Here is a 26,287-nt window from a genome sequence, read left to right as displayed (position 1 = left end):
TATAAGCCCATGGTTCTGTTTCATGTCGTATCTAAGCATTTAATCTATGTGGATGGAGCAACAATGTAAACATGAAACCATTGCAAAACAGATGGAAGGGTTCTTGTAAATAAAAGCAAATATAACAAGCCCCCGTAAATGAATAAAATGATCAGGCTATACTCAGCCATTTCAACAAGTCCCCAGTTCATATCTGTTTCCAGCAATTAAACTCAGAAACACCACTGCTTTAGCCATCTGTACACACTGATATGCAACTCTGTAATTTTGCAGTATGTCTTGGATTTGATCAAAACCCACAATCAGTAGTTGTCTACCTTTAGTAGGCTGCCTAACTTTTAATAGTCAGATGGTCCCATACAAGTCAGAGGGATTAAGTTGCTTAAAGTAAAGCACATCTTAAGAGGGTCCCTCTTAGGAAAAAGACAAAAAAAAAACCTATATAAGAATGTTGGTTCCAACAGCTCTGGTTATTGAGAATGATAATTCCAGTCTCTTGGAATTACCCTGGCTAACCCAGTGGATCAAAATACTATTTGATACCACTGCTGTAGATCAGACCTTGACAGACTTCAAACTGCAGCTTGTGTCCCAAGAGGAAAAATCTTTCTCCATCACAGGAAGAATTTGGTCAGCTTCCAAAAGTGGTTTATTTCTCCTTTCTTAATAGAATGTCTTTGGCAGATTTATGTGTGACAGACACCCCCTCCAGCTTAGAGAGCTCTAGGTGTAGAAGAACAAGTGTGAGTAATTATGCATTCCACCCCCCAGGTGGGAAGCTGATTGAAGATTATTTGCATACAGAGTTGGGTGTGATGAAACGATGACCACAAAGTGGACTGAGGCTGAGCAGAGTGAGAGAATGTATTCACACGGTCCAGCACTTATAAATGAATATAATTTTATTTTAATGAAAAGTAAAAGGCAGGAAACAAACTGTGGTTTAGCCAAGCAAATAGAAACGAACCTGACAGAGCCCGAGTAAAATGGTTTTAAAATGCTCAAAGGCTAGCCTCCATGATACTCCATATCATCAGCCACATATTGTTCACTTATCTGAAGACTTTTTTTGTGATAGATTCTGGAAAAGAGAAAGAATTGGATTATAGAAAATGAGCTCTAATGAGTTCAGTGTGTCCTTTACAGAGACACTTTTAAACATTGAGCTGTTTGGGGATTTTTGTTCCTGAATTTTCACAAGCATGATAAAATTAAAGGATAAACTACAAGTAAGTTACATTCCTCCAACAGCAACTTGAAGCTGATTATTACAGTGAGTAATACAAATTTCCTCTGACTGTTATTCTGTGGCAGCTGGGTTTTCATACAGCTCAATCAGGGGTTCCAAAATGAACCTTTAAAACACCTTTACATCAAAAAAATGACTTCAAAATACTTTTTTCTAGTTTTATTTTTACACAGACTGACAATCGAGAAATTTGAAATTAGAATCGCCCTTTAGAGATAAAAAGCACACTTTAATAAGTTCATATAAAGAATCTGTGAGTGGACAATATAACATATTGCGTAAAAGGATGCTATTATCATCCTCTTTCTCCATATTCCCATCTTCCATTTAACTGACAGCTGGAGATACAGATTAATTTAGCTCCTAAATGCATAATATTTTACAGCTTTCAAGACAGTAATGATTAAAACTAGTCCCCCAGGTAGGTCTTTCTTGTGCTAAAAATGTATCTTTAAATTATTTTCTGTGCAAATAGATATTCCAGGGCGTTTGGAAATAACAGGCCAAAACAAAGGAGAATTGAGTGCACCTACAATGCAAGGATGTTTGGTTGCATACATAGCATAAAAACCCGCTTATCTAAACCCACTGCTAATCACCTGAAATTACACCTTGAAGTAAAACTATCGAACACTTAAAATCCATAATGAAACTGGCATACCATTTGCAGAATTTCAATTTCTGCTCGAAGAGTCTCGCAGATACTTTCCCAATCATCATCTTTGTAATTTTCCAATTCTTTCTTAATCCTGTGTTCAAAACCAAATAAATTTTCAGATCAGAGAACTGTTGCTTGGGTACCTGTTTTTTCACCTTTGGCTCCCAGTTGTCAATTTGAGTTATGTTAGAAAACCCTCACTGATGTATTTGATGGTCAGGATTTAAGTTTGCTAGTTTTGTAATTGGCAGTCCAAGATGCTGCTCTACTGCAATATTGTTGGATTTCAATTCAGCCCTGGCAGTTGCGATGACAGTGTGAGGAGCTTCAGAAAATGACACCTTGGGTTTTTACACAGTGTAACTTGACTAAGTAGTTCGTTAGAAACATTCCTGGACTGTGTTGTTTTTATAAACCATGAAAGACTTATGGCCTCATTAGTCATAATTTTCCTTATTTAAACATGTGAATTTGGATGTTGATACTTAGGAAGTACCATATGGTGCTGTTCCTACTTTCTCTGGGTATCTGCTTGTAGCCAGAGTGTTGAATTTCATAGGTCCTCTGCCTGACCCTGTGCAGCTACTCGTGTGCAGTCATTGCTCCACACCCCTCCACAGACTCCTTTGCTGTTGCTGCTGTTCTCTCTCCACTGCTCCTACTACAGTACTTACTGTTTCCCAGTAGTTTCAGTCAGGAATTTTCCAACTTTTCTATGAAAGATCTAATTTCAATATAAGTATTTTCTGCATTCAAAAGTGCATTTAGTCTGCTTAAAAGGAGACACCTAAACTTTTCACATCAGTGCAGTGGTTTAAATTAATACTCAATAGGCCTAGAGAAATCTATGCCAGAGCTTTTAGTAGTCTGATGAATGCAAGGTGATGAGATTATACTGAGTCTTTCCATGGCTGTCATAAGAAAAGCATAATGAGAAAACTAAAGTTGCTTACCCTTAATACAGTTTCAGGAAACAATGTGAGTAATCTTGGACATATAGACAGAATGAAAAAAAAGGAGGAAAAGTATATATTCTGCTTCTCATTAAATAGCTAAACTGATGCATCAAAGTAGGACTGTGTTTCTTCGGAAGTTGGAAGAGGAAGCAACAACCACTTTTTAATATATACTGCAATAGTGAATAAATTATTTAACCCTGTTATATAGATGATGCACCTCTTTAGCTGTCATACCGCAGAGAATGTTTGTTTCCTACACAAGCAAATGGATTTATTAAAATCAAAAGGTATAACTTCATATGAAAGGAATATGGGAACAGCATTACAAAGGAGTAAATGCCTATTCTTTCAGAAAAAGTCCTCCTGCATTTGGAATACATACAAGTGTTTGAACGAAAGGAAACTTTGCACTACACTTTAAGAAATGAAGGATTCACTGTACCATAGTGCATTGCTAGTTTACAGACCATTTTCATTGAAATAAGTTCATTTCAAGATCTAAGATCAGCTTCTGATCTTGATTAAATCAGCTTAACTTCATTGCCTTGCCTCCTAATTCTTTTTCCTGTGTTCTCTCTTAGCATGATCTTGGAAGCCTAATTTGTTAAAGACAAACAAAAGCCCTACTTTGCCTAATTTACTTTAGGAAAAGACATAGTCTGTTAATCTCAGAAAATGTTTTCTCATTGTCTCCCACACTAAAATTGATGCATAGTCTGTTTGCTACTTGTCAGCTAAGAATGATACCAGTCCATGGTAGGTGTACATTAAGGCTAGAACAACCAGAAGATAAGCAGGAGGAGCTGTTCATCTCTGTCTTGGGATTTTGAATTAATTGCTATCGATGTGCTTTGAAATGGGAACATTTTGTGTATGCATTTAAAAATTTTAAACAAAATCTTTCATAAAACTTCCAAATGTGGAGACAGCACAGCTCCTTACATAGCAATGGGTAGCGGTGATAAAAGGTGTTCATTTAAATGTGGTGTTTAATTTTTACATTAATCAATTGATTTTGCTTTCAGGTCTTCTTTCTTTCTTATTTAGAAGCTAGATAATTACAGCATGTGCCAGGAATATTATATTCACAAAAGAAGGGCTGTCTGTTAGGTTACAGTCTACACAATTAATGCATTGGAGACGCCTGGGTTACTGAATAAATGATGAAGTTATATTGAATGATGAAGTTTTACCAGAAGGAATGTGAGACAATGGAACTATTAAAAAAAAAAAAAAAGAAAAAAGAAAAAGCTTAACCTGGAAGCAAATTTTTTTTTATTTCATTTTACATTTAAGATATGCAATATATTTATATTAATCTTTCCACTGTCATGTTGCATGTGCACACTCATGAAACTACACTGTTTAGATGGAAGGCAGGCTTTCTGTCACCTTTGGAAATAGAAAGAGATGTACCATTTGCCATAACAAAGATTAATATGACAATTATAGCCTCCTTATGACTATGATGAAAAGCAAATATCTTTGAAAATGTTGTCTGAAAAATCACATTACCATTTGGCCCTCCATGTACTCTGTTTTTGTTTTATTTTTAGCATTTTGTTCTCCTTGATGACAATAAAATATGTCTTTTAAAAAGTCATTGCACTGGATTAACAGTGTATTGGTAAATTACAGCATCATGGGTAATGGGCTCTACTGAACAGCTGGAGCTGAAATGCCATATTTGAAAGGACGTTTGATTGTTCCTCTGAAGAAAACATTCAAGAAAAATAGCAATAGCCAAATCTAGCCTTAAATCTAGTTTCTAGCTGAACAACAGCATCAGCAGTCTTTTGGACTAGTGTGTCCTAGACTGAGCTCTGCTATCAGTGGTCCATTTTCCATAACTCTTGAATGCCAGAAGTGACAAAGAGATGAAGAAGGAGGAGATCCCCAATGGTGATTGATTTTGCAGCTTTGAAATGAGCACAGTTATTAAGTGTCATTGGCATTTGTAGTTGATAACACACTTCTTGAGTTTCAGCTGTATATGCAGAAGGCAAATAGGGAAAATAATTGTGAAATCAATACATGCTAGTATTATGAATTGAACTGTGATGAAAATAATGTTATGGTCAAACAGGTTTCTCTTAAAATCATGCAGAGATTGAAATTACTGGATCAAGGCTTCAGTAGCCAAAACTCGCATTCCAGGAATAATTTTACGTAAAGAGGTCTCAAAGAGATAGTTTGTGTAGAAGGCAGCTTTAATATGTGTTTGTAGAGCCTTTTTTTCTAAGTGGGCATGGAAGACCCTACCTGGTTGTTGTTGGAGTTGCAGAAGAAGCAGAGTCTCTTGGTTATATTTTGCTGAGACAAGTAAAACATCTTTTTCTTATTTTCCATTTTGTCTTTGCCTTTTTTATGACCAATATTTTATTTTTTAACCATAAATAGAAGGGAAAACATTAGAGTGTATTACAAAGCAGAATTGCTTGACACTGATATACAGGGCATAGAACTCACGGTACAAAATGGAATTCCCTAAGGAGTTTATATACAACTTGAGAGTATATAAATTGATTTTTCTGAGTTTTATTATAAAAATCAGGAAAAATATTTATCAAGGTTTTAGGACTTTATTGAGACAGAAGAAGAGAAGACTTCAGTTTATTGTGTCAAGGCAAAAGTAGAACTAATGCATTAGCATCGTCCAGTCTCAGTTCAATACTGAGACTAAATTGATGTGTATCTTTCCATAGTAAAAGCAAGATTTTGCTTGGTATTTATAATTTGCTGACAGTACTAAACAGAAAATACTATTGATACAACTGAAGAAGTCAATACATTTCAGGCTGTTATCAATTGATTGAAGAAGTGAGAAAATGAGATCTAAATGGAATTCAGTATCTCAAAATATAAAGTTAAGCACTTGAACAATTGTGCTGAACAATTAAATTATAGAAGTATGTGCTTGATGGAGCAGAAATAGAATAAAAATTAAGAAAGTGATCTAGTAGTAATAATAAATGCTAGAAAAAAAGATGAAACATGAAAGTAAGCAGGGTACTAAGATACATAACAATGAGAATTAAATGTAAATTTAAATAAAAAGAAATACCTTAGGTAAAATAAGAAAATTTCATCTTTTACTGTTATATACCAAATACTAGTTTTAAAATACATAATTATCATGATTAAAGCTCGTGCGTGGCAACTGAGGCACAGACTCCAGTTGTGGTGTAACCAAAATCATTCATTGAGTGAGCTTACAGGCTTTTTATAGACCCCTGCCTAGCAGTTAGTATGTGCAGCATTCCCCACACTTGTGTTTCATGAATGCTATTGGGCAACTTTATAAAAGTAGTTGTAGGTTTTGAAAAGTGTGGTTTGTATTTTGGTTTTGGTTTTGTTTTAATTTGTATTCCCTAAATACATAAAACATCACAAGAAGGCTTTAAGGAATATATTATTATAGATGAATACAAATGGAAAGGTTAAGGTACACTGAATTAATCTGCTCATTTAGGGTGAAATTTGCTTTTCTGAAGATAACAAACTGAATTTACACAGACTACTTTTCATAGGAACTGTAACAATGCTTGAACTTGATCTTAAAGGTCTTTTCCAAGCTAGTTGACTCTATGACTTTCTATGACTCTATAACAAGTTACAAAGAAAAATTGTACAAGCATCAGAAACATCAAAACTGAAATGTATTTCTGGGGGTCAATAAGATTCCTATTGAAAGGCAGGGAAAATAAATATAGGTCAACGATTCTTATAGTCCAAATATCTTGGGTTTTTATTGTACAGGGAGTCAGGTCTCAATCTGGATGTATTAATGCAACTACCCTATTGCTGAAATTATTATCTCTATACTGTGCTGCTTTGCTTCATGTAATTTTCTCAGCTAGTAAGGGTTTAGAGTTCTCCTTATGCTTCAATAATGGCTCTCTATTCTCTGCTCATCTTCCAAGCTGAATGCAGCTTTCTGGAACAGTGGGTGAGAGATTTATACACAGTATACCTACACCCTCCTGTGTTGTTTTTTTTTGGTTGGAAATATCTCTTGCTTTTATCTTTGCCACAGCTATATTTCATTTTGAAGTTTATAGTTGTATTTTGATTATGTAGAATGCTCAGGCCTCTCTTGTTTCCAGTACCTATTACTGAAGTCCTTAGCTGTGTACAAGTACTTAAACTTGCACTGTATATAATTATATTCCTCCTCCTTTTTTAGTGACTCCAGTTTACAAGGTCTAGAATTTTGCTTGACACCATTGTCTTCAAATACCTTCTATTCCAAAGTTGTTTTTTCAAACAGTAAGCAAGACCACCTTTGAGTGTAATTACCTTCTTCTAGCCTCCAAAATGTCTTTTTTCAGACCTATTACTATCAGCCATTTCTTTACTCCTTGAAAAGTTTCAGTGTGTTTTCCCAGGTTAGCTAGTAGTTTCCCATATGGACTAATATCACTTTACTAATGTCTATATGGATGGCATTTGCATTTTCTGTGTCTAACCAATTGGTTGCCTTGTCAAAGAAAGTTATCATTAGTTGGATTTGATCTACATTTTGTAAATCCATACTGCAATTTATAATGGAAGCCTATTTTAACATAATTCAAACTATAATAGTTCCACAAGGCACTGCTATTAAAAGAAAAAGCTTAAAAAAATCAATGAGGAGACTGTCATTAAAAAACTCATTTTTGAACCACATATATTACTCCAGAGACTGATATTTCCTGATTATAAAATTTAACTTAGAATTAACTTGTGAATTTTATTATTTCACTTTTTTTAATCCACCAGAACCATGCATGTACGGCCTGAGGTAATCTACTCTTAGCATGAAACGTTTGTTCAGGTCTAATGAACATATTTCCTGTATGATTTGTATGAAAGAAACCATTGCTTTTCCCTTTCTAATTTTGCTAATGGAGTTACTTTTTCTGTATTATGAAGTCTAAGAAACAATGCAATATTTTTAAGAATTAGCTAAATATACCAAAGTATTTACAAAGTATTATATACAAATATACAAAGAATTAGCTAAATATACAAAAGTATTTACAAATATACAACGATTTACAAAGTAAGATGATTTCATTCTTTTCCCTCCTGTTACTGCTTTTCTAAAGTAGAATAGAGATTCATGTTTCAAAGAAGTATTTTACCCTTAGCCCACCTTTAGAATAGCGTGAAAAATACCAATTTTGGATAGAAACTCTCTGTTCTTGGTTTAAATAAACTTTAATTATAATTACTTCTAGGTAGTTTTACTTAAGGCAACACATAAATTTCAAATTAAAATGTGAAAGAAGATAAATAATTAATGTAGTAAGTAATTACAATGAATATAATAGTGACATTGCATAGCTAGGAATTTACTGGTATCAGTTAGTTTCTTCTTCACTCCTGTATTGTTCCACTTAAGTGATGCTACATACTACCTGCGAGGGAAATGTGACTCGAAAGAGCTAATCCCAAAGCTCTTTCCTGCTTTCTGGGATTTTTTTGGATTGGCATTGGCAGTACAGATGATTAAAATAAGGGTTTGGATTTTAATTGCTTATCTGTTATGATTAAAAATAATAAAAAAGCCTTTTTTTCTCAAATATTTCTCTGAATTACACATCTGTATCAAAAGTCTTACAATTTCTAGGGTGCCTACTTTGAGTAAGAGTGTACATTGTCTTACCCATAACTATATCTGCGCTTAGCATTCAAATTTTGGTTTAGCTTTTTCTTGTGTGTATTCCTGTGTATATTCTGGTGTGTATTAAAAAAACCCTGTAACTGCAGCAACAAGAGCTGTTGGAATTACCAGCGTATGCTTTTCATGACCTTTTGTAATTCCTTGATGGATTTAGGAGAGATTTTATGAAACTGCAGACATGGTATAGGGCATTTTTCTCAGATCAAAGATGAATTGCTGTAATTTGAATTAGCTGGCTACACTCTTCAGCTGAAATGCAATTTACTTTAAGATATATACTTAATTGTAATGAAGATTCTTGCAATGCCAGCTACTTTTGATATTGATTTTTAAGCTGGGCCTAGGTATGTGATACAGTAACAGACTTACGGGGTGATATGGGAGTTACATATATCAGGTTATTGATGCTGATTGTCTCTCACATTTGTTCTAAGGAAGCATTAAAAACGTTGGTATTTTTATCATTTAAAGAGTGGCATGGTTTCCTGCTTTGTAAAAAAGGAATTAGATTTTGGGCTTATTTCATAGGAAAAATGTGTAATTTTGATGTATATTACTTGTGTCAAAATCTTCTACTCCATAAATAATAAATATGATTTTCAGTAGAAACTGAAATTCTATTTTTGCAATAGATTGTGCATGGGGAAAAATCTTATTTTGTTAGGCTATAAAGGGCTGTTTCTCAAACATAGTAGGCTCGATCACATTGATTTTTAATATGACCAAAACTGACTCCTATTAAGATATATACTAGTATATGTAACATTGCATTCATTGGCACTTTGGCTGCAAGAGGTCCTTTACAAGGGCCAAAGGTGTATCTAGACTGTCAGGGGGCTTTCTGTTTCAGCCCAGGTGCCTTGTACTTTTGTTTTTCACACTGACACTGAATGTGTTCTTTTCAGGTAGCTCAGAGAAGTTGTGGCTGCCCCATCCTGGCAGTGTTCAAGGGCAGATTGTGCATGGCTTGGAGTAACTTGATATAGTGAAAGGTGTCTCAGCCCATGGCAGGGGGTTGGAAATAAATAAGCTGTAAGGTCCCTTTCAATGAAAACCATTCTATGATTATTCTCAGATTCGTTTCAGTGGGCACCCACAGAAGCAGACAGTGGACAGGATATGTCACTCAAGGATTTGACCCAGGAAGACTAGTGTCATGGACTACATCAGCATGTGTGCTGCTGCAGCAGCTATGGTCCCTCAAATACCTCTGTGACATGAGAGCTTGAAAAATAGATGTTAGGTACTGTCATTTTGAACCAGAACACTGCTGGGCTGGACATAACTCCTTTAAGTATTTCATGCATTTTGAATGGAAAATATGTGCATATATATGACACTGTATTTTAATGTCTCAGAGACACTACAAAGGGACCAGAGCAGGTATGATATCTTCAAATGCTAGGCAGTGCGAAGAGAACTAGATTTGTTGCAGGTAATTCTGCATCTGAGCACAAGCCAGTGCTTATGTATTGACACATGGGCTGTGCAGTCCACAATGGTAAGTGGTTCAATGGATAATTCAGACTGGAAAGGATGCCAGGAGGTCATCTAGCCCAATGTCTCTCACAAAGCAAGGTCAGTTAAAAGGTCAGACCAGGTTACTCAGGGCTTTACTCAGTCAAGTCTTGTAAGCTTCAAGGATGAAAAATGCACAACCTTTCTGGGAAACCTTTTCCTTTGCTAAGCTGTCATCATGATACAAAAGTATTCTTTAATTCATTCTAAACCCTGCTTATTTCAACTTTTTGCCTTGTGTTATCCCACTGAGCAGCATTGTGCAGATCCTCATTCCAAATTGTTGATGATGTCCTTGTAGGTACTGGAGGGTGATCAGGTACCTCCAGGGGAAAAATTTATATACTGCACTATTTATAGAATATAATACTTCAAATTCCTTTTCATTCTCTTAATTCAGCAGTCCAAACCAAGAAGTGATGGATATGTTTTGTTTAATAAAAGAAAACTATTATAGAGTTGCATGAGTCTGATAAGATTTGAGATAATTCTAAACAGCACAGTACTATGACAGTTGAGCACATAGAGCAAAGAGGGTTGCCTACTTGATTCTACTTGAAAAGCAGAAACTATTAGTGCTGACATGGAAGTACAATAACATAGCTATGTTGCTTTTGGCATCTAAGTTAACTTATTGAGGGCTCTCTCTCTCTTGAAGTATTGAGCTTTCCTGATCAAAAGCAAGTTCAAGATAAATATATGATTTAGGCCAATCTATCCTAAATTTTTTCCAGAATCAGAAATGAAAAAATATTTCAATCTAAAGAAAATTTCTTCAATATATCATGACACCTCAAAGAACACTTGTTTCTTGTGATAGTAATAGCAGGAGTGTTACATATTTTGTACTACGTGCAATTATCAAATAATATAAACTTATCTTGAGCATAAACTGAGGCATTTTATAAAATAAGAAAATCATATCATTCTTCTTGCTTTGATTGTAAACAACACTCATTGCTTTTGTAGTTAATAAAATTTGGTCTATTTTATCCAGTTTTGTGTTCTTCATCCAGATAAAACCAGAGTACCGTTCCACAGAGCTGTGAGTTAATTTCAGTATGTAGAACAACAGACATATAAGGATTTGAATGATTTGCCTAGGATCTTGTAGCAATCAGTGGCAGAGAAGGGGGTTTAAAGTAATATAATTTTTGCTACTTCTGAACCTTATACACAGGAAACCTCTTATAGAAAACTAATTACACCAAGTTGGATATTCGGTGGCATCATGGCAGTAAACTACTCCAGGGGAATTATGTTGTTTAGAAGGAAGATGATAACCTCATGCATCAAAACCTAGTATATCAGGATGGAATGAATAATGTAAAAGAGTGAATTATAACATGCTGTCTCACTGAATTGCTGCTGTTGTTATTATTTATACTGTGCCTTCTATGTAGAGGTTGAATGCACAGCTTTTGCTAATATATGCAGAATTGTGAGCTAATTTATTTTTACACTGAGGGAATTTTGGCCATGTCTCAACGCCACGTAAGAGGCCTAAGAGAGTAATAGGGCTGATATATCATTTTCTTTCAAAAAACAATATTCAGCAAAAATGGGCCATTACCAAACCATCTTTCAGAAAATCACCCAGGATTCCATGCAAAATCTTAGTTTTTCATTGAAAGTTTTCAGGAACAAAAAAATACTTTTTTTCTTTTTTTTTTTTTTCCAAAAACTGGTAGAAAAAAAAAGGTGATGGCAACAAAAGTTGTGTTTTCCCTGACAATTTATGTTCAGGATATTTTGGAGTAGCTTTTGTAAGAGAAGTTCCTTTGCAATGTCTATTACATATTTTTAAATATCCATGGGCACTTTTATCTGCGACACCATATCATGGGAAAAAAAGGTGGTTAATTTTGTGATATGAGGAAGATATTTTTGTTGAAAATGTTTTCTGTATAGCAAAAGTGTAAGCGTCACACTTAAACTGTATGACTGATGAGAAATCAGTCATTACCAGTCAGCTCCTGGGAAGCAATATTCACTATTAAGGGAGATTGTGGATGGTCTTCTGTCTTGGTTAAATCTTCAAAATTTTGTTATAACCTAGCTTAATTTGAAGGCAAACAAGAACTGATAGTAGAGATCACAGAGAAAACAAATTTACATTCAGTTGCATTAGTACACGGCCCATCTGGCCCAAAGAGGTTATTGTGGCCAATCCGTTCCACTGCAGTCAGGCTCTGGGGAAGGTTGTACAGCCAGTCTGCAGAAGTATGTATAGCATTGGGCAGCTCATCAGTAGTTTGTGCACTACCACTGTTTTCACAAAAACTGAAGGACCAGCCTTCCCCCATGAGCAGTCTCCTCCTCTTCCTCCAAGTTTTACTGACTTCCTTGCAAAGACTTTCAGGTTTTAGTTCATTGAAGTATGCATGTAAGGGTTAAAGAATGTAATAACAGGAATTAAAGTTCTGTAATAAAAATGAATGATTCTTCTGATTTCAAGGGAATATTGTATAGGAAAGGTAAAATAGTCATTGCCATCAGCACCGCTGCGCAGTTGCAGACCTAAAATTGAATGTAAGAATTTACTAACATAAGGTTCTTACCTTAAACATTCAGGATCAGTCTGAGGCTTTTTGGTGACTTGGACTTTTTCTGCTTCTAAATCTTTTGTCATTCTTTCAGCATCCCTGATTTCTTTCTCAAGGTCTAAACATAAATCAACAATTACCTTATAAATATATATTAATCATCCATATTCAAAGACTTCCTACATTTTCTAAATTTATCTAAGTGTTTATTATTTAAGTGTTTGTAGGGAAAAGGCATCTGAATAAAGAATATGAATTACTTATTCTAATTATTATGCATATTGCAATCTTCTAGAATGCTTTTCTCAAGCAATATATGACCATACTTTAGGCTTGTCTTTCTTACTTCTTACTGTGATATGGTATTTACACTTTGCAAAAAAGTTACAAAACCACTTCCATTTTTTTAAATCCAAATTTCAAAATCATCCCAAATGCGTGTGATCGCCTTTGGTACGCCTTTGGTTCCGCCTTTGATACGGAACCTTTCTTAGTTCCCTCTGTATCTTTTGTCTTTTTGTGTTTTTATAGCATTTCCTGTGGCAGGTTCCTCCCAGCTTTGTGTGTGGAATTTTTTTATGCACAGACTTTCATAGATGAACACACAAATACCAGTAACAAGATGATAGTTGAATTTACAATTCAGAGAGTTAGCACTTAGGCTAAATCTATTGTTATCCATCCAAGTAATTTTGCTTGTTAAACATCTGAATTTTAGTGACTTTAATTATGGGTTAATGGGGTTTTAACAATATGTCAATTTTAATCATAGAGTCATAGAATCATAGAATGGTTTGGGTAGAAAAAGACTTTCAAGATAATCTAGTTCCACCCCCCATGCTATGAACAAGGACACCTTCCACTAGACTAGGTTGCTCAAAAAAAATCCAACTTTCCTGCAGGCCACTTTAGGCACTAGAAGCTGCTTTAAGGTCTCCACAGAACCTTTTCTTCTCCAGGCTGGAAAATTCCAACTCTCGCAGCTTGTTTTCATAGGAAGGGTGCTCCAGCCCTCAGAGCATCTTCATGGCCTTCTATGGACATGCTCCAACAACTCCATGGCCTCCTTAGTTGGGGGCCCAAGAGCTGGATGCAGGACTGCAGGGGGGCGTCTCACAAGAGTGGAGCAGAGGGGGACAATCCCCTCCCTCAACCTGCTGGTCATGCTCCTTCTCATGCAGCCCACGACATGGTTGGTTTCTGGGCTGCAAGTACACACTGATGGGTCACGTTAAGCTTCTTGTTAATCAATATCCCAAGTCCTTTTCCTCAGGGCTGCTCTCAATCCATTCTCTACCCAGCCTGTATTTGTGCTTTTCACATTGAAACACTAAATTCTCCATTTAAGTATATAACTTATCAGTAAAAGTAAAAATTAATTTTTCATATTTATAGCTTATGTTTCAGGGAATCCGTAGACCCCAGTCTCACTGATGTTTAAAATAAATCTCACTGAAACCCGTATTTGTTATAACCATAATGTAATCATAGAATCATATATTAACACCTTGTTTCTATGATTTCTTTTTCTCGAGAAAAATAACTTCAGGAGGTTTTTCAGAGGCATTTGTCAAGCCACAAATAATTATTATAACAAGCAATTATCATGCACACCTTTAAGTTCATTTTGGAGATTAAGTAAATCCTGCTTTAACTCATTCTTCTGCAGTTGAAGTGCATTTAATTGAACATTTTTATGTTTCATTGACTCCATTTCTAAAAAAAAAATTAATGTATTTTAGGTTAAAATGAAAATGCATTTCATTTCATGATATAATCTTAAATATTGTTAACTACTTGTACCAATCTTCATCTAGTCAAAATAATCTTAAATATGAAATTATATCAACTAAAATCAGTCATATAAACCCCAGTTCACAGGAAATTATGTCATATGATATATCCATAACTGTGACAGAAAATGTTTTATTTTATTAAGATGTTTTACATATTTTGTTGACAGGCTATAAAAAGAATGTTTTCATTTAGAGCAACTTCACATATAAAGGGTGATGACTTATAGGTGGTGAACCTACCAGCAGGACTAAAGAAAAGCCCGTGTTTTTTTAGGACATTTGAACCTGAGCATTGACAGCATCTGGAATTAATTGTGATAGTTTTCCTGACAGCTGGAGGTCCTCATGGAATTCCCTTGCTATGAGTTTCTTAATTATTTTCTTTTAGTTTTGTCAGTGTGCTCAGGACTGTAGCAGACAGAAAGACAGACAACTTGTACCTCAAAAAAAGTGCAATTTAAAAGGATGGAATCAAGACAGCATCAGAGCCTAGAGAAGAATGTTAGTCGCCTTTCATATTCTACTGATCATATCTGCCTGAATATGTGAAAATTAATCATTGAAAGTAACACGTGCCAACAAATATGGGATATTTTCAGTTGTAGATCAGATCAGAGCATCAGGAAAAAAGTTACCATGAAGTACAAACTCAAGTAGTCATATTTCAGTAGCTTTACATCAGATATCAGGAATTCAAAGTGCTGGTGCTTGGTAAATCATAGAATCATGAGACAGAAAATGACTTTGAGGGGTCATTTACTGCATTTCTCCTTCTGAAGGCAGCACCACCTCTACCTCTGTCACTTGTGACAGACGCTTGTCTAAGCTGGTTTTAAAGACTTTTGGTAATGGAGACTCCTAATTCCTTTGGCAATGGAATCTCCTAAGGCAGAATGCTTCAGTTATTCATTGTTCTGAAAGAGACTTCTAAATAGCCAGCCAGACTCTCCCTTATTGTGGTTTACACTTGTTACTTTTTATTCAGTTCACTGTAGGCATGGTGAATGTATTAATTTCCTTTTTACAGGATCCTTTAATGATTTGAAGACTGATATCCATCTTCTGAGAGCCTTTTCTTTCATAGGTTAAATGATCTCAATTCTTTATTTTTTATGTTTTTAAAATTTTAATGTTCTCCAGATGTCTGATGACTCTCACTGGTCCCATGTAGATTCCCTCCAGATAGTCCACATTTTTTCTTGAAGTGTATCATCCAAAACTAGAGGCACAGTACTCCAGCTAAGAGCTTAACCGCCCTAAATAGACTGATGGATTATTTTGCATATTTTAGAGGTCAGAATTATGTGTATGTCTCAGTGTGGTGTTGGCATTCTCATGTCATTGGCTCATGTTCAGCTTGTGGCCCATGATGACTCCTATTTCCTTGCTGAAGGATTGCTTTTAAGTCTGAGTCACTGTTCTGAGAAATGTCTCAAAGATAAAGTTATATTGTGGCAGTAAAAGACCACTCCTGCAAGATACATGTACATAAAATTCTTTTGAATTAAGGAAATTTACATATCTGGTGATTATATAGGTTATTATAATCAGTGCAAACCTAATACAGTATTTTACGTGTGACAATGCACCTCTGTGCTGGTCAACATCAGGCAGTGGGAGCCATTCTTGCAGGTCTGCTGCTTCTCATAGTGGTTGTAATCAGAAAGGACTGAAGAGGATAGGGAACAGAAGAGACTTTAATTATGCATGTGTAATGTGGTATGTCAGACCACACTCTTTCAGTGTAGTGCTAAAAGGAAGCTCCAGACAGCAAGGAAATTGATTTAAAATTATTGTTTTGCAGAGCTGCATTTTACTGGTTTGTACTAATTCTCTGGTAAACCAAGATAAATAGTTTAATATAAAACTTACCATTTTTCAACAGAGCTGCCTCATTCTCCAAATCATTTATTTCAGTCTTTACTTTTTTTCTAATCATAAGATCCCTATTACTTGTTAGTCCATACTCATTGTTAAACTCTGTTACTTCTCTAATAAAATTATCTTCCTCTTCAGTCATTTTTCTCTTTGCATCTGTCTAAGAAATAAAAAAGAAGGGGAAAAATCTTGAATGTTCAGGTGAAAGTCTTTGTTAAGCTAGACAGACTGAAACATACTGGTGTTTATCAAACATGTACTACATATGTAGTATATTTACTTTTCCTGACTTATGAGAATGTGAAAATGATCTACAGCTCCATAATTCTGTTGGTTGCTTTATCCTTTCTTTTCTCTGAAAAAGTGAAGGATATATTCTTAATAATAGAACATTTTAAAAAATCACTGTATTACGTTACAAACTTGTGCCATCAGTTTTCCAGTTCAACCCTTTATTGAAATTAGTAGAAAGTTCTGTTTAAAGTCTGGGTTTTTTTTTAGATTGTTATTAAATGAAATAAAGGTGTTGTATATTCCTCTGCAGAATGCAGACTTACTTTACCTCCCTCAGTAACTACCAAGAAAGATATAGCTGATAGGAAGTTACTGTTTCATTTTCTGGAAAAAAATATTCTAAAGAGAAATGCATTATTAAATTCCTTTCAAAAATCTTAACTGATTGCTAAATTAAATAAAATGAAATTACTCTGATAAACAGGAAGAAAGACATTATAACCCATATATCAAACTTGACTAGTTACAGTTAAAAGAAACCACACTTCTTCAAAGTATATTTAGTTTTTATAGCTAAATAATTTTTCTATGATATTTATAGTATCTATTATTTCTTTGTATACTTCAGATTGAGTATATTTTGGATCCTGAAGAACTGGTGATTCATACGGAATGTTTAAGATTCAGCTCTGCTTATTTGAAGTACAAATACATATGCGCAGAAGACTACTCCTCTGTGGCTTTCCTTAACATCTACATATCCAAGGACCCTCAGTGTACTAAGAGGAAGGCAATATTCAGGTTAGCACAAAAAAGAACTGACAAGCTTGTTTTCTGTATATATCTCTATAAGCTACCTATTCAGAGGTGGCTAGGTGTGTCCAGCATCAAAGAGTTTGTGTGGTATGTCAGGATTTCTAAAATGTAGTGTTGGCCTCACTGATTTTTGACTTTGATCCTTCTCAATATGTTTTATTGTGGATGATGCAGTCCCATTTAGGTGAGACTTTCCTAGTTTTCTTTTACAAAGGAAAAAATGCATCCGAATTGGAGTTCAATCGGACAACAGCAGACATTAAGAAATGAAGTCAAGAATGATAAATCAGTTTTGTAGATGCAGCATACATTACCTTAGACCATGGTTTAAATTAATAGTGAGAATTTATCTACATTTACGTTGAGTATGGTAGAGTAAAAAAAATATTTTCCATATTTAAAACATTACTTCTTCCATATTTTTAAATATGAAAGCTAACTATTCTTATACAGTAGAGAAGAACTGTTTGAATAAGATAGCTCAAAACATACAAAGACTTTAAGAAGACTGCTCTTTTGATTAATAAGTTCAGCTTTCTGCTTTTCTAAGCTCTCTTCATGTTTCTTCAGAATTTCTAAGCAGAGCTCCTTTTCAGACAGATGCTGAACCTTCCAAGAGAAAAAAACAAACAATTAAAAAAGGTTATAAAGTCATTGTTTTACTGTTTCATGTACTTTGATATTGTACGTAAGGTTCTTGGTCCTGTTAAAACATAGCTGACATAGGTGCTGGACTAGCACAAGCATAACAGCTCTTTTTTCCCCCAGTAATCTTCCAATATACAACTAAGCCTTTGAAAAGACACATTTAGTCCTGGTCCATCTACCTAAAGTAATTCTGTTCAGTTTAGGAGATTTTGGTTTTCAGGTTAAAACCAGGAAAAATATTGATCATCTGGGATCTGGTACCTAACATGATAACATGTCCTACATCTAATTGTGCAAAGCTCATCACATACCAAATCAGACAAGGGTTTCAACATCGTTGTTTTTACTGAATAGCTGTAGACATCATCAGCTCTGCAATGCTACTATTGTATACATGAAGGAGGAAGGGGTATGCTTATAGCTTTCTGAGCACAATTTCTGGAATTCTTACCCAAAGACAAGGAATGGCAATTAGCTCATTGGTTCAAGACAGTTTAACCATAAAATCCCCAAGCCCCAAATGTCTATTTTGAATATAGTTTTATTTTTATTTTTATTCGTTTTAAACAGCAGTTTATCTGATAGAACGGTATGCTGTTCCACCATTTCATTTTCAGAATTTGCTACAGAGTTCCTGTCAATTTTCCAGTGCATTTACTGTATCATTGTCTAACCTAAGTTAAGATATATGGTGGGATAAACTATAACAGCAGAAAAATAGGGAACATCTAGGTGCTGAAGAGTCTTAAAGGATGAGAATCATTCATCTGATGAAGTGGAGAAAAGGAGGTCAAGAGGATGACTCAGACTGTTATACTCAGAACAATGGGTAGGGAAAGTAAAGTTAGAATTGCCCACAGACTGTAAAGGCCCAGGGTAAGCATCAGGAAGTAAATTGAATAGTCAGGCTGATACGTGACTGTGTGCAGAGGCAAAAAAGACCAAATAATAGTGATATTACAGAGGCAAAAATGAAAATATTGTAAAATGAAATAATGTAGATTAATTTAGAGAGGGTGCAGATGACAAGCATCTGATCAAAAAAGAATAGTGAAATCAAATGCCATAAGACTAGAATATGAGAGTTACAAAGGAAAGGACCCATTTTTTTCCCTTATTCCTGATATGTCCAGCATGTTAAGTGCCCAGAAAGTGCTTGCCTCATGAATATTTATTTTACATATTAATTCAAAGAGAGTAGAGGATCTTTTACCACTGTATTTATATTATTGAACATAATGAGCTGCAGAGTAATTTCTCCATCTGTAAGATGCCAACTTAATCTATGCATTTGCAACTGATTTTTTTTGAAGAAATCATTGAGCCATGAAAAGCAAAATGCTGTAATTCAGGTTCTAATTACATGCTACCTGATTGTACAGAACAGAGGAAAAAATAACGTTTCCTAAGACTCTTTGATTGACCACAGGCAGTCTCTGTGAAATAGATGTCAAAACACTTTTGAACTCAGCCTCAGCTGCTTGGTCAGGCATAAGCTGTTGTGCATGCACGTGCTTGGATGTGTAGGCTTATAAAGAAGTGTAGTTATTTGGACAGAAGGACAAAATGAGCAGCATTAGCCGAACAACATTATTTAATATTGTTTGAATCACATTTACTATTGTAGACATATGTAAACTTAATTACTGTACTGAAAAATAAATTGCTGTAAATAATTTCTATAACTATATGCTCTTCAAACCTAAATACTGTCTGATCGAAATGCATTTCTTGGTTCCACTTGTTTTTTTATCATTTCTCATTTATACATGAATCAATGTGTGACTAAGAAAGCAAGGAAAAATATTTTTGTGGACGTTAGTAAGAATGTTATTAATCCTGGGGGGTAAAACACATAAGGTTTAATTAGGAATAGTTCTTCAGTTCTTCCCATTAGTTGTTTACAATGATGTCTCTGCTCTTCGTCCCTTCTGTACCTACCACATAAACCTTGATATAAATCACAATGCATCAATAACAAATTAATAGTATAAACATAGGACTGTGATGTTAATAAATAAATTTATGAGGAAGACTACAAAGGACTTAACCACTTAACCTTACAATTCACACCCAGATAAAATCTGTGTCGGTTAAGATATTATTTTAAAGCACTTTTGGGTTCTGAGATTGTGACATCCATAAATGCAAGCCCGTGAATAGCTGCTTGCATGATTACAATTTGCAACCAGTAAATATTTGTAAATGAGTTCTCTTTTATTCCTATCCCCTTCCTATAATGTTGATATTTATTATACATATTACACAGACTTTTATAGAAGGCAGAAGAGCCTGGTTTTGGAAGGATGAAAACTATCCCCCAAACATTTATCTTCACAACTAGGTGAGGCAATCCCCAAAGGTTCTTGAAGATGTTTACTTAAGTGATAGGATATAACAGTTCTGACTTCAAAGGAAGCTCCATATGCTTTCCTGTTGTGCATATACATTCTGCTAGCTTACATACTTAAGAGCAAAGGAATGATATTTAGACCCTGCTCATGTCAGGGAGGGTTGGAACTGGTTGATCTTAATGTCCTTTCCAACCCTAACTGTTCTATGATTCTGTGATTGATTTTCATCCATAAATAAATGGATTTTCTTTTTTTTTTTTAAATCTGAAAATATGTCTTTGGTTTGGTTAAATGAAAAGCACAATAAAATCTTAAAACACTAAAGATTCAGAACCTTTCCTCTATCTTTGTTGTCCCTAGAAAAACTCTTACTCCTTGTAAGCCCTAACTGTGAGCCTAGGCTCACAGGAAGATCTTTAGTATGTGTCTCAAGATCCTGTCAAGTAAACAGAGGGAATGCTTCCATATAGTTTCTATGAAAGGCCTTTACTGAATGGCAATGGGCAGCAAAGGAATGGTTTCTGGGCCTCTGAAGGAAAGCGCTTTAACAAGCTCCAGGGTGGTTAAGACAGGACCGGGGATGTCTGACGGCTGTCTTGCGAACAGACTGACCTGGCACGGTGGTCTGCTCCCTGCCAAGCTCTGTCTGCGGGGCACCAGTGACTGCCACATGCACAGGTGCTGTCTCCAGTGCTTCCAGATTATGGAAGTGTTACCTGGAAAAGTTCCTATCCCTAAGGTGAGCAAGTCCCTGACCGTAGCCAGGAGCCAGCCTGGAGGGTGAGATTTGTGAGAGGGGAAAGATGCTGACAGACCATTATTCACTACAGAAATGCACAGTGTAAGTTTTCTCTGTGCTGTGGTATTTGAGAGGTGAAGCGTACTCCTTGAAATTGTTTATTAATCTATTCCTGAAAGAATAGGTCATATATTTGTAGATATAATGTATTTCATTATTATGTATACTATAAACATGCCCGCTTACCTTAGTTTCCAGTTTCATTTTTGCAGCGCTCAGCTCTTCTTTTATTTGGTTAATTTTTTCACAGCTTCTATTTATGTCGGATTTAGCTGCAACACAACAAAAAGCCCATAAGAATGTGCGCTCAGTTTGTAAAAGTTAGTGGGGGTTGAAACCAGATGATTTTAAGGTCATTTTCAGCCCAAACAAGTCTATGATTTTAAGTCACATTCTTATAAAAACATGCTATTGGCAATAAACAGGAGCCCGGCTGCCAGCCAGCTTTCACTGATCCCCTCGTAACAGTGAGTCTACCCTGCTTTTCCCTAGGGAAATGGAGAAGCCATTAAGTGTGGTCAGTGTCGTCACCACGGGATGGCAGCCATGGGGCAGACCTTGTTGGATGAGTTGTCTCTTCTCCCTCGCCTGCTTCTCTGTGAACTGTATTTGCTGGAACAAGGCATCCAGGTTCATTTTTGTCTTCTTGTGGAGCTTGTGGGCTCTGTGGGTCTTGTCTTTGTGGAGGGCTGGTTGGTTAAAGCTGGGGTGAGCTGGAGGGAGGTGAGGCTGGGCCCGGACACCGCCCTTCCCTCAGGGCCTGTGCTGAGCCAGGCCGAGGCTCTGCTCTTGGCTCTGCCTCCATGGGGTTGGGAAAGAAACCCCAGACCATGGAGGGAAGTGACCGTGGTAAATGGGATACAGCTGCTGAGGAGAAGGTGACAGTGTGGGACATTTGGGCTGCAGAAAGTAAGGGGACAAGAGTGAACCTCAGGCAGAGGGAAATATGGATGACAGGCTGGGGGAACGCAGGAGATGGAAACGAGCATGCAGAGAAGCAGCACAGTAGGAGCACAAGAAAGAATATATTTGGCTAGGCAAAAGGCAGCTGACACTCTGAATCTTGTCAAACTTATGCATGTTTGTGGAACATTGGTTCTGACTCAGAGTTTGGGGAGTTCTGACTTTATTTCTCTGGGACCATGTGTTTTATACTAGTTTTGTGTTGTTCAGAAGCTGGGTTTGTACACATTCCTTTTTCTGTGGAGTGATCACCGTCCTTAAATATTATATCTGGTCAGATTTGTTCATCTTTTGAAGACTGATCTTTAAGCTTAGCAGTTAAAGAAGTGGGGTAAGATCAGCTATTATACAGAACAAGACAGCAAAGCTAACTCCACAAAACTTAACTAACCATGGTCCGATCAACTCAGCTGCATTTCACCATTAATGTAAAATGACAGTGTTTGTGTTCCAGTTGGTCTAAGTAAGCAAAGATGCTCTCCTGCAACGCACTTGTGTATGAGTTTACTATGCTTTGAGCTTTTGCAGCTTTCTGGTTTGTACACTGTAAATGTAAATACCCAGTTGAAAATGTAATTTATATTACAGGGCTTGTTCCTACATCTTGAGAAGGATTAACTACATTCTGCACAGGGAATATCTATGTGAAGTTTGCCCATGAGCTTTGAGGCAGAAAAAGCCTGGAGGAGTGGAACTTTATAGCTTTCCAGCCTTTTTAACATTGAAAAAGATCAGGATTATTGGCAGTCCTGTCTTGCTAAAGAGTTGCCCTCAGAGGATATACTGTCTTAGAACAGACTGTAGCAGCAAAGTTCAGAAATCAGAAAATCTTTGTAAAAAGCAAAAAAATATACATGTCTTACTAGTGAAAAAACTCTCCGAAGTTAGCAGAATGAAACTGAGAATTCTGGAAATACGTTATGTTATAGAATTTACTGCTTTAAAAGCACCATGTTATAGCTGATAGTGTGTTATCAAATGGTGCTTTTTAAAGAAAAGACATTGCTCTCTCTAAGAAAGATAATTTGATGAAATTTAAACCCCTGAAACTAGCACATTATGTTGCAGGAAATGCAATTATTTTTTAAAATGGAACAAAGCGCAACTGAGGGAGAAAAGTCACAAAAGTGAATTTAGAAAATGTTTCAGAAGTGAAGCTTCCTATCCAAAGGCCAAAGTTAAAGCGGATGAATCAAACAGGAACAAGATTGAGACAGCGATTTGTTACACAGGTCTGATGAGTGAAAAAGTCATTTTACAGAATTCAAGAAAATGAACTGCTCTATCAGTGGATCAAGGAGAAAATAAAATGAAAAGCTGTCTTTGAAGTTTTTGAGACTTGACTACTTTTGTGTTTCAAACCGAGAAAGCTGCTGTAGGCTGGGATGGTGTTCAGTGTCACTTATTAAAGAAACGACTGTGTTTTGTGGAGGATGCCTCTAATTATGTCAAAGGGACTGTTCTCCCTAGAAAGAAGAGTCTGGCTCCAACTACACTTCTCACTGTCTGAGAATGACCATTCAGCGCAATTAACAGTTAGTTCTGTAAAAGATTCCTTCAGAGACTGAAAAAAGTCAAAGTGGAACAAGTATTTGACATTAAGCTTCATAGCTTTTGACTCCTGCAGCTATTTGACACATTCTTGAGTTTTACAGGGGAAATTTACTCACTGGAATAATTCAGGATTGTATGAAGTGAAACATATACAAGTGCCTTCAGAATCAGGATCATTACTTCAAAGGTGTGTATTTACCTGGGTCCCATGGAAATGGGCAAAATCATACAAACCTAAATGTTTTAGAATAAAAGAAAATGTGTATTACCTTTGCTCAACTCCAACATTTGGAAAGTAAAAGATCTTTTGCAAATCATTAGCTATTAGAAAGGTGACTTTAACTTTATTCTGTTGGTCATATCAGTACATCCTAATCTTAATCTATATCTGTATCTTAATCACTGTGCTGTAATCAGGTCATGTCTCTCTAGAGTACTTCAGAATTAGTAATTGCCCTTTGTAATCAAGCTGCTGTGCTGGCAGTGAAGTTTCTTCTATAAGTTTATTCTCTAGTTTGTATAGGAAGAAGAAAAGCAAGATTTTGTTTGCAATTTCAAGTCACTATAAAAATATTTATTACTGTAATTTATCTCAAAATCATGTATAGTCAGATCATTTCAAAAATTGTTTTTCTGAAAGCCAACAATGAAAAAGGCAAAGGTAAAGAAGTGGTGGGATAAAAATTATATGATGCAATATGGTCTTCACTGGAAAAATATATAGTAGAAACTAGAAATTATAGGATTATAGCTACACATAGATTTCCATTTTTGTGGTTAAGCACTGTGAGTATTATATTTTCCATATACAAATTAAACTGCCTCTTTTGAAGTGTTGTATTCATAGCAAACCTTCTTCCCAAACTACACCTCCTTGGTCTTTCTTTGCTCTTGGTGGTCTTTGTATTTGCCGTCTATTTTTGCACTAACATTTTTCTACCTTACATGAAGGAATAAAGTCAAATTATTCTGTGGTTTAAATTCACAGCTATCACTTTGTGTTTAGTGCTGAAGTCTGAGCTAAACTTTACTGGGAAATACTATCTATATGTGTGTGTGTATGTATGCATGTTTGTGTGTGTGTATATATATATGCTTATATGAGTGAGCACTAATGACTTGGAATGCAGTGTTGAGCAGGAATGCTGATGCAGAGAGACTACAAACAGTGTGAAGCCCAGTAATAATTTGTCATAAGCAGGCATAAAAAATGGTAGATGTATGCAAAATTAATTTTGTAGTGTAGCTTTTAAAATCAAAGCTTTAGCTCTAGTATTTAAAACTTCATTGTTAAAATACAGCAAGCAGGGTGGTAACATGTCATAAAGTTGTTTTAATGCAAATCAAGAACATTTCATGTGGCTGTTCTACCCTTCCTGCTAGCCACCCATTGCATCACAGGGGAAGATGGAGTTGTTCCGTCTTCCATTGCCTGTCTCCTGCCTGGACTAGGAGGGCATAGGGGAGGACAGGAAGCGCAGAACAAACACTTTGTGGTCTCTGCTTAAATAGACTTGATTTCCCAGTATTAAAAAGACAAGAAAAAAGGAATGAAAAAAACCTCAACTACTTCTGAAAACCTAGAGTTGGACAGCAGAGAGGAGGAATATTAATGCAGTAATAACCTATAATTTATGATCTATTTGTAATTTCCCAAGAAACTCAGGTTAAACACAGTCTAGTTATTATCTCTGGAAGAGTGAGAGCAAATTGCTAACCCACAGGCTGGAAGTTCTTCATTTCTTGTAGGCTGCTCAGCAAGGGACTCATGAATGGACACCTTGTTTCCTCCTTATAACAGGGTTGAAATAAACTTCAAAAATTCATGTAGTAAAATATGAAAGAATGGAAAATGTGGAAATAAATCTCTGGCAATTTGCAAGCAAATGATTCTCTTCACCCCAAATGACTATTTCTTTTTTTCAAGTGACAAAACTGAGTTAATGGAAAGCTGTGTGTGTTTATAATATATTAAAAACCACTAAAAAGTAACCTCATACTCCCCCTAACATGTCTGGCTTCTGGCTGCAACAGAGAATTAGCTATACTCTTTTCCACTTTGGTAGGAATGTAAACAACTTCACAACAGATGTTCTTTATAAGGGTAGAGCCTGCTATTTCCATTGTGATATCTGCGTTTGAGTATTACATCCAAGATTTTGTTTATTTCCATCTGGAAAGGCTTCATTGGATCCCTTTGGGTTACAAAGCAAAGATTACTCTTTTATGGTTTTAAATCTTAGTCTTCTATTGTCTTTGGTTAAAATAATACAACAGCTGTTTTCTTTGCTGATCGGTAACTGTGCTGTTACATAGGTATCCACATTGTTCCACTGTAGTGTTTTAGAGTCTTAAACATATTTCAGTTGTGTCCTTTACTGGATCTAGAGTTTATCCTAAAATTTTTTTACTATGCTGTTCTTTAGTATTTGGATAAGCAACAACTGAGCCTCTCATTTTGAAACATTTATCAGACCTCTTATTTATCTTGGCATAACGGTAGTAACTTGTCTAATGGAGAAAGAATTTTTCATATCTGGAGTGCATATCACAGTACAAAACACTGTCTTGGCTTTGCACTTTCATAGTAAATTTTCTTAATTATTTGGCTGGAACACTCCAGTTTGCTTTACATACGGTTATCACT

The 26,287-nt window shown here is 35.7% G+C and overlaps 1 protein-coding gene and 1 long non-coding RNA gene across 4 annotated transcripts in view; one reads left to right on the top strand and one right to left on the bottom strand.

The window, feature by feature from the left end:
* Positions 1-884: 884 nt before the first annotated feature.
* On the bottom strand, positions 885-22,321 carry CCDC172 (coiled-coil domain containing 172). 2 transcript variants are annotated; one of them, XM_061372774.1, is made up of 8 exons: positions 21,681-22,321; positions 21,310-21,395; positions 17,815-17,931; positions 16,267-16,432; positions 14,213-14,314; positions 12,614-12,716; positions 1,911-1,998; positions 885-1,081 (listed from the first exon to the last, which is right to left on the bottom strand). In XM_061372774.1, exons 1-8 carry the CDS (start codon positions 21,757-21,759, stop codon positions 1,049-1,051), a joined length of 774 nt encoding a protein of 257 aa, XP_061228758.1. In that variant the 5' UTR covers positions 21,760-22,321; the 3' UTR covers positions 885-1,048. The 2 variants fall into 2 exon arrangements, with proteins under 2 accessions (XP_061228758.1, XP_061228760.1); XM_061372776.1 differs by lacking the exon at positions 17,815-17,931 and having other exon boundaries at positions 21,681-22,320.
* The window catches only part of LOC133222747 (uncharacterized), a 19,561-nt gene continuing 14,196 nt past the window's right edge, over positions 20,923-26,287 (top strand). Inside the window, exon 1 of one of the 2 annotated variants that reach the window (XR_009728363.1) lies at positions 20,923-21,063. This is a non-coding gene — a long non-coding RNA (uncharacterized LOC133222747). Of the gene's footprint in view, positions 21,105-26,287 lie in introns of both variants that reach the window. The other variant, XR_009728364.1, reaches the window with a different exon arrangement.

The sequence above is a fragment of the Neopsephotus bourkii genome, unplaced genomic scaffold (genome assembly GCF_033783945.1).
Source record: "Neopsephotus bourkii isolate Nb327-2 ecotype Australia unplaced genomic scaffold, CSIRO-AGI_Nbou_v1 NB_1615, whole genome shotgun sequence".
NCBI classification, from domain to species: domain Eukaryota; kingdom Metazoa; phylum Chordata; class Aves; order Psittaciformes; family Psittacidae; genus Neopsephotus; species Neopsephotus bourkii.
This window is presented reverse-complemented; position numbering and strand designations above follow the sequence as displayed.